General features: G+C 39.9%; 1 protein-coding gene across 1 annotated transcript; it reads left to right on the top strand.

The window, feature by feature from the left end:
* Positions 1–726: 726 nt before the first annotated feature.
* On the top strand, positions 727–5,784 carry LOC116203624 (non-specific phospholipase C3-like). Its single transcript, XM_031535439.1, has 5 exons — positions 727–1,079; positions 1,343–1,722; positions 4,383–4,792; positions 4,870–5,040; positions 5,300–5,784. Exons 1-5 carry the CDS (start codon positions 804–806, stop codon positions 5,653–5,655), a joined length of 1,593 nt encoding a protein of 530 aa, XP_031391299.1. The 5' UTR covers positions 727–803; the 3' UTR covers positions 5,656–5,784.
* The last annotated feature ends 3,494 nt before the right edge of the window (positions 5,785–9,278 follow it).

The following is a 9,278-nucleotide window of genomic DNA, read 5'->3' as shown; positions in this document are numbered from 1 at the left end:
CGTGAACCCCGGCGACGCACGGAGCGAGTAATTAAGTCAAAAGCGCTCCGGTGGCCCAAGGGAATTCGAATCCGAGTCTTGGTGTAAACTTGAGTACACATTAATCACTAGATCAAATCAAAATGTGTACATTAATCACTAGATCGAATCCCTTGAGGTTAAGACACCCGCTGCTTTGCTCTGATATCAAAGGCTCCTCGGAACCTTGGCATCAAACGACTGAATTCCACATGGATTCGTAGCTAGAGAAGGGAGAACCCTTGCCTGATTTATCAGGATTCATGTGTAACAATTGAGAGTTTTAATCGGAATTCTCGGATAGCCACTACTTTACTTTTCACTTTATTTCTCCTTCGTAGTATGTCTGAAATGATTCAACTTTCTAATCTTGTAATTTTCTTTTCTTGAGCGTTTTACGTTGTACTTTTATAATATAATTTTTATATGTTATGGATGAATTCTCACCGTTGACCAGAATATATATATATATATATATATATTTATGACCCACCATGGCCTCGAGATCCCATAGTGAGTGGGCATGTCCTCATTCAATGTGGACCCACAAAAATATGATATTTAAAACATCAAAATAATAAAAATAATAATAAGAACGTTGAAATTGAATTAAACAAAGAGCATCATTACGGTCACACCGAAGGTCCAAATGGAACAGCTAATTACTAGTCATCAGCACCAATTAAATAATAAACCTTCTAAATATCTATCCATATAAGACATTTCCCATCTGTATAAATGCTTAAAGCCTAAACCAAGGGGCCGCGTCAAGAAATCAGCTAGCGATGGCGGCAGAGTCGACTCAGTCCCCTCCTAGCTGCCCCATCAAGCACATAGTCATCTTGGTCCAGGAGAACCGCTCCTTCGATCACATGCTGGGGTGGATGAAATCTCTCAACCCGGAGATCGACGGTGTCACTGGAGCTGAATCGAACCCCTTACCTGCATCATCAGCCGAGTCAGAAGATCAGAACTCCATCCCCCGGCTACTCCATTTCCAGGACAATGCCACCTACATCGATCCCGACCCTGACCACTCCTTTCAAGCCATCTATGAGCAGGTCTTTCCTTTTTCCAGGTTTCAATCGGTTCTGTATATGGCATGTAATTTGAACTTCAATGATAGTGAGAAAGGGGAGCTCGAGCTTATAAGAGATGAAGCTTCCTCTCTCCACGCACAACATATGCTCGGGTTAGCGTGTCGTTGAATTCAGATTCATCCTGTAAATAAACGTTGGATATATAGACCGGTACCGGCTAAAGTCGCCGTGCTGGCTAATTGCTAGCCGTGACTTTCTTTATATATTTATCTATTTACTAACAGGTCTTCGGCAAGCCGTGGACAGCCGAAGAAGCTGCGGAGCAGAAGCCACCCACCATGGATGGATTCGCCCGGAATGCAGAGGCAAAGATGGAGGGATTGGCGGAGATCGTGATGAGCGGGTTCCAGCCTGATGCAGTGCCCGTGTTCAAGCAGCTAGTGTCCGAGTTTGCAGTGTGTGACCGGTGGTTTGCATCGCTCCCCGCTGCAACACAGCCGAACCGGCTTTACGTGCACGCCGCGACCTCGCACGGGGCCACAGGGAATGACACGGAGCAGCTGATAAAGGGATTCCCACAGAAGACCATAATGGAGTCGATGCACGAGGCCGGCCACACTTTCGGAATCTATTATCAGTATCCCGCCTCCACCTTTTTCTATAGGTCCGTTATTAAATCTTAACCCCATCTTTCACTTTTTATAATTTCATTTATTTATGTGTTTTGTACCGACAAAATATCATATAATATCTGTGATCACAAATTAATTGAAAATAAATCACTAGAATTAAATGGCAAATTAAACTTTAGTAGACGAAAATAGAAGAGTTCAAAATCAGCATCTCGGAGTAAGTGACAAATAAAAATGGAATTAGTCTAAGCAATATGCTGGTGACCACCATAATCTCATCAGGAAAAAAAAACATGCATTAGATTTATTAGGTTGATTCATGTGGTTTAACACCTATTTCGCTCTAATAAGATCTCGAATTCATATCTTGTTAAATAATTGGGAGAGATTTATCATTTAGTGGACCGATCTATCTCAAATTAAATTAATCGACGCTTATTGGGCTTTTAGATATATACACAGCCGAAAAAATTGATCAAAATAGAAATAATAATTCGTTTCGTGATAATTGATATAGGAAAACATTTAAATGATTGTTCCACATAAAGTCACACGTTCAATTAGAAAGAGATAAGTCTGTGCAGCCCCCAGACCCCACGTTATAATTCATGCCATAATTTTTACATTTAATTTTTCAATTTCTAAGGACAATTGTTTTGTATAAAAATATTTGTTGTTATGTCATTGAATGAGGATATAGAAACGCTCCCGAAATTGGCACATGGGATAATCATCAAGCCTTCAAGCTGTCACCAATTATTGAGGGGTTGGGTGAAAAGTTTTGGTTTCCTTTTTCATTGAGGAGGCGAGTACGCGCTCTATATGAAGGACGTGTACTCTATATGAATGGGTGAGAGATTATTAAATGGACTTAGTTCATTGTGTCATCAATAAATTAACTAATAACCGCAAAACACGTGTATTAGTGAACTTACCAATTATTTTAAGGAAGTTCAAAACTTTTTCACATTCCAAAATTCGCCCCCACCCTTTTCCACTTCCCTCTGTCCTCTGTGTAGTTGTCTTCTCCTTCCTCTCTCCTCTGTGTAGTTGTCTTCAGCCAATCTCCGACCCTACCCTTGTTTAATTTCTTAATTTATTTTTAAAATTTTAATTCTACTCATTAGTCTCGTTATATAACAAAAATCAACTCTAAAAAATCAAAAAAGTGAGTCTCATATATAAACCTACATACAATTTTATTATAATTAATTATCTAAGCGATTCTTTCAACTTTCAAAAGTCAAAAGAGTGAGCCCTATATTTATTTTGTCTGTTTTTAAAATCAAAATTCAAATTAAAACATGATTGTAAAAATAAACGAGCTTTTCCGATGACCCTAAGAATAACTATAATTTAAAGTAATTTACTTACATATATGATATAATCATTTTTACGTGCTTGTACGGTAGATTTTTATGATAAACTTGCTTATAACTCAGGGTCATGACTATGCATGAATTGAGACTAGTAGGTCAATAAAAAAATGTGCTGCTTAGATTCGGGACATATATTTTCTATTTTATTTAATAATAACACATTTGACAGATTATCTTCTCTCTTTTCTTTTCTTTTTTCTGTGTGCACCACCTGGTATAGTATGATTTTTTAACCTTTACATCTCGCTTTCACATAAAATAGTTTATCAAAAAACAGTATCCAAAGACTCCAATGTTAGTTATACCTAACAAAGAATAGCTAATATATATATAGTATTTATGAATTTCGTTGACTAAACGTAACTTCCCTCTCCAAAGGGTGCGCTTTCGTCAATGTACAGAAGGATGGGGTCAATCGACATCAATTGGTTTCTCTTCTTCATGGGAACATGCCTTAATAACTCCAAAACCAAACAGAGACATTTCCACGGTTCATATCTTAGACATCTTATTTCTCATTGCTGTTTTTTAAGTAAGGAGAGAAATAAATGGCTAGAATTGATTGTGGTTTGCCTGAGCCATGCCAGCATTTATATATCATATAAATTAATAGCTTCACAAATCGCTTGGGTGATGAAAAATTAATTATATATGATATATGAGTAATTTTCGGGAAATTGTTTGATTTCTTGGGCATAGTAATTTGTAAGTTTTTAATAAATTTTAGTATATATTCTTGAATGATAAAATTATATATTTATTTTAATAATTTTAATATAATAATTATTTATGGTATATTTGTTAGGATCGAAATATTCAAAATATCAAAAGAATTTATCAAATTTAATAATATTGGAATAGAATACTCAAATTTCGCATCGCATATTCTATATATTATAACTGATTGTTTTCTCGATGATTTTTTTACGAAAATCTTGTATTCTTCAAAAAAGATTAACTTTCTCTTCGCTGATTGAAAACTTTTTCCTTTTCTTGAGATTTTTAAATGTTAATCGTGATTTTGATATAATAATAATTGTTATAACTTTGTTAAACTTGAAATATTTGAAAAATTGAGAGGATTTAGTTCTAAGGAATATATGAATGAAACTATATTTCGCTTTTTAGTTTTACAGTATTATAATTGATTGATTGATGCAGATGTTTTCATAAACGTCAGTCGCAGTGTTGTATACAACAATTACACAACTCTTTTTTTTTCTTTTTCTTTTTAAATTTTTAGAAAGGAGGCTAATTAACTGCTCATCTATTCGGAAACCAAATTACTCATGAAGTTTATTCCCATCACGCAGAAACCTTCGGAAACCGAAGTATCTAAAGCACTTCCACCAATTTGATCTCCTTTTCAAGAAACATTGCAAGGAGGGGAAATTACCGAACTATGTTGTGATCGAGCAGCGATACTTTGAGGTTTCCGGGCTTCCAGCAAATGACGACCACCCTTCTCACGATGTCTCAGAAGGGCAAAAGTTCATCAAGGAAGTTTACGAGGCATTGAGGTCAAGTCCTCAGTGGAACGAGATTTTATTCTTGATAGTCTATGATGAGCATGGTGGGTTCTATGATCACGTCCCTACACCGTGGCAAGGAGTCCCAAACCCAGATGACATCATTGGTCCCGAGCCTTACAACTTCAAGTTCGATCGTCTAGGAGTCAGGGTTCCAGCCATTCTAATCTCTCCCTGGATCGAGCCGGGAACAGGTATGTGTAATTGAAAAAGAAATTAATTAAAAATTAATAGGTATATAAATTGGATTGATGGGCTAACTTTGTTGCAGTGTTGCATGAGCCTACGGGGCCATACCCGACCTCTCAGTTTGAGCATTCATCGATCGCAGCGACTGTCAAAAAGATATTCAACCTTAAGGACTTCCTAACAAAGCGTGACGAGTGGGCAGGTACATTTGAAGGAGTCCTAAATCGTACCACTCCAAGAGCTGATTGTCCAGGTGAGGGCCATTTGTTCGTATGACTAACGGGAAGTTCTGTTAGCTCGGTGCAAGAAATCCGCATATTATTAATTATCAGTTTGACTGCCCAGCAAGATCACTCACAAGATGATTTGCTTAGCATAGATGCATCGAGGCATGTCATTTAACATACAATTAATTGGGCATTGACGTTGTCATAGTTTTATGTATTGCTTTTTTTATTGAATAAGTTTTATGTATTGCTTGCATGTGCATGTATGGTGCAAAAAACTTGCAGTGACATTAGCAGAGCCAGTGAAGATGAGGGAATCCGGGCCAAATGAAGAGGCAAGTCTCAACGATTTCCAGGAACAACTGGTGCAGATGGCCGCGACGTTGAATGGGGATCACAAAAAGGACACTTACCCCCACAAAATGGTGGAGAACATTACTGTCTCAGCCGCCGTTGAGTATATCGAGGGTGCATTCAAAATGTTCTGCGATGAGTGTGAGAAGCTGAAAGATGAAGATGGTGTTGAAGAGGCAGAATCATCGGAAGACAACCAGAAGGACGTCCCAACACTAGCGGCCACGAGAAAGACGCCCAAAAGTTTTGTCCAGAAAGTGTTTTCTTGCATAATATGTGATAACTGATGTGTGTATACAGTATGTTAGGATTGTCAATCGATCGCATTTAGCCTTATAACAATAACTGGAATATTTTTTTTCTGAAATATTTTGAGAAATTCGGTCACATACAGCAGCGATTTGTGGCTTCGAAAATTCCTTTTGCGAGAGCTTGTGTAGATCTTCGTCACGTTTAAAAACGATTTGTACTTCCTATGAAAATGATTTCAAAATTCTAATCTAATGGCTTATGAAAAGGTCCGGTCACGCTGTGAAACGATTTCTTTTCTTTTTTTGTTTCCTGTGAAACCTTTGTTGAGTTATGGAGCTTGAAGTACTATGAATCCGGATCGAGATCGGCCCATGTTGTATTCGGTCCATTGGTGATGTAATTAGAGTTTGTTCCCTTTATAAACAGTAGTTTATATCTCTTGTAACCCTAACTCAAAAATAGTGATATACCTGGCTTGGCGGCGCCCCCAGACGTAGTCAGAATTTCTGACGAATTGGGTAATCAATTCCGTGTGTCTCTTTTGTTTTTTCGTTCATATTGTTTTCTACTATCGTATATCAGTCGCAACAACCTTGTCACATTATGAAACGATTAAAAACTCTTCTAACGTTAAAGCACAATTTTAACTTTTCTGTAGAATTCTACCATGTATGAAAATGATTTTAAAAATTCATTTCGGATGCTTACAAAGAAAAAGATCTTGTCACATCTTGAAATGATTTCAACTTTTCCTATGAAACTTTGCCACTTTGTGAAAAAGATTTGAAATTCCTTCCCGGTAATTTTAAAAGATCTTGTCACATTCTGAAATGATATCAACTTTTTTTTTTTGTAAAACATTGAAGTACTTGGATACATTTGAAAACAGTTTAAATTTTCTTAGATCATCTCAGGAAACTTTGTCACGTATAAAAACGATTTGAAAATTCATTCCCTAAAAATTTTAAATAACCTTATCACGTTCAAAAAAGATTTGATTTGAAAAATCCTGTCTTGAAAGCTTTAAAAAACCTTATCACGTTCATGAACGATTTCAGTTTTTTTGTGAAACTTTGTCACGCATAAAAGTGATTTTTAAAATTCATTACTGATGATTTTAAAGAATTTATCACTGTCAACACTCCGTTCTGGTCCACCAACTCCGATAGAGAACATCAACAGTGACTTTTGCCGAGTCCCGACAAGCAGAACAGAATAAGGCCCAGCAAAAGCTCAAGTCACTATTCACACTCTGTTAAATAGGGCAAATACACATTCAAGGGGCAGGGACATCCGGAAACAGACCTGCCCATACCCAAGGGTCACCAGAACCAGGGAACAGGTTTCAAACTGCTTTTTGGAAATCATTCAGGTCTCCCGAGTGGATCTAGACCCGGGAAAAATGGACCATTTCCTCAGAAAATATAGTCGGAGACCTTTTTGACGAATCGTTAATGCATGAAATTTGCACCAATCAATCCCAAGGACCTCAAGGGCCAGGGAAATGAACCCCGATCGCACTGCACGAGTCATATAGGTTTCTAGAGTGCCATCCAGACAGAAAAAAGGGCCCCTTTCAAGCGGAATCTCTTGCTCGGAGCTTATTCTTCGAAATGTTGATACTCGAGCTCTACATCACACATTCCCAGCAAATCTAAGGACCTAGGAAATCACTTCGTCTCGGACCACGCAACTCGCCAAGGTCTCCCAAGTAGCATTAAAATGGCCTCAAACGTCCCTCGGCAAACCTTCAGGGTTCGTTTTCAACAAATGGAGATCGCAGCGGTCTCCGAATACATCAAAACAATCGAAAAACACTGAAAAAGCTATGATCGCGGATTCCTATGACGTCTCCGGTTCCCGATCTCCGACAAAGGCTGACGAGTCAACTGTTTCGCCTATAGCACAAACCACGCCGATGCAAGCAGTACAGCACGCAGAGACACGAATAGGCGACAGTAACAGTTAACTTCGCTATGATCCCCCAAACCGAGCAAAATGACCTCCGAGCCTCCGGGCCACACGAGCATTCATTAGAATCGTCTTTGCGCGCGCATTGACAATTCGTCGCCCAAGCGGAGTACAGAGCTCTAACGCGCAACCAATCGAGACCTTTGCCTCCCCCAACTTTTTCCCGAGCCAAGTGGGACCCATGACTCAGCCAAGCCAAGCCGAGCAGAGCCAGCCTCCAAGCCGCAGCCATCCCCCCATGGCTGATTTGAGCCAAGCAATTCCCCTCCACACAATTCAAATATCTTCTTACACCTCTCACATCCATCATCTCCCATCACCTCTCCTGTTCTTTTCACCACATTCTAAGTGACACTTCCCCCTCCCTAATTACCCTCAAAATTCGGCTAGCCCCTTAATGCTCCCCTTAATTGCACTTAGTTTCACTTAAACAAGTCATTGGCCTTGACTTTGTAAGCCATATGCATCATTAAGTTTAATCACAACTCCTCTTGCACATCTCTCCAGCATTCTCACTCTTAAAACACTCTCAAACCTTCCCAAATTCCAACATTTTCGTTCAGCATCCCAGCAGTAGCCCAAGGCCAAAGCAAGCCAAAATTGCCGGAAAACCAATTATTTTCCAACAACCGCCCACCCAACTTAATCAAGTTTCAAACAAACTACATACCCCACATGTATTCGACCGCCCGAGTCCATTTCCAGTGTTAGTTTTGCGATTTGAAGCTTCCAGTCCATAGGTCCAGGCCTGACCAGAATTGAGCCTTCCTTGCTATTTCCTGATTTTTCGACAACCACATTCACAACTTAACTCAGAACTCAACCACCTTGGGTCTGCTTTCTTGAGCTATCTTCCTTTCTTTTGCAGATCGGGTCGACCCGATGCTTCTCTCGCCAAGCAACTGCCACGGCCAACCCCAGGGGTTCCTTAGCCACCATTTGTGAAGCCAAAAACCACTCGGAGCCGCCCTTGCAGCCGTTTCAACCCAAACAACCTAGTCGGGTTTGTTCCTCCAGTTTTCTTCCCTTGTTCCAATCTTCGCAGGGCTAGGCGGGTCAGCCTAGATCGAGGCACGCCTCGAACTTCCTACCATCGTCTTCAGCATCCTTTTGGATGTCCAGAACACCCGTGCCATTTCGTGGGAACCTCCCCGAGCCGCCTGAACCACTCGTTTTCTTCTTGTTGCCAGTTGGGTTACTGTTTTCTGTCCCGAATTTCACAGGGCTAGATGGGTTGGGTCAGGTACTTGCACGCCCCGACCCACCCATAGCCGTGATCCTCAGTCTCTTATGAGTCTAACGCAACCGGCCCGATATGCAGAAGCCACCCCGATCGACCGAAGCAGCCCCAACAAGCCAAGCTGCCAATCGGGTCAACTGCACCAACTTGGGTCTGTCGCTCCAGATAACAGACCCGACTTTCAAATATTGGCTTTCTAGCTTTCCTCGACTCTTCCTCGAGCCTCGAGGTTATGTATAACACTTCCCAACTTAGAGGAGCTAGTTCCTTTAACTTATGTCGTGCTTTGTGGGGTGATAAAGTGGTCCCGACCAATTGCATGCAAATTTATATTTCCGTGCATTATTTATTATTACATGCATGTTTCTTGTCATATAATGTGCTAGCATGTCGGGAAAAGACTTGAATCGGAGTCGAGAAAACCGAATTAGATCGGGCAAGCTAAAG

Source organism: Punica granatum, chromosome 4, assembly GCF_007655135.1.
Source record: "Punica granatum isolate Tunisia-2019 chromosome 4, ASM765513v2, whole genome shotgun sequence".
NCBI lineage: Eukaryota > Viridiplantae > Streptophyta > Magnoliopsida > Myrtales > Lythraceae > Punica > Punica granatum.
Note: the sequence above shows the minus strand (reverse complement) of the source record. Positions and strands in the feature narration are given on the sequence as shown.

Bases quoted from the DNA above. Each gene is read 5' to 3' on its own strand.
- LOC116203624 (XM_031535439.1), top strand. From the start codon at position 804: ATGGCGGCAGAGTCGACTCAGTCCCCTCCTAGCTGCCCCATCAAGCAC. The intron at 1,080-1,342 runs GTCTTTCCTTTT...ATTTACTAACAG, and splicing joins TTCAAGCCATCTATGAGCAG to GTCTTCGGCAAGCCGTGGAC. The intron at 5,041-5,299 runs GTGAGGGCCATT...AAAAACTTGCAG, and splicing joins TCCAAGAGCTGATTGTCCAG to TGACATTAGCAGAGCCAGTG.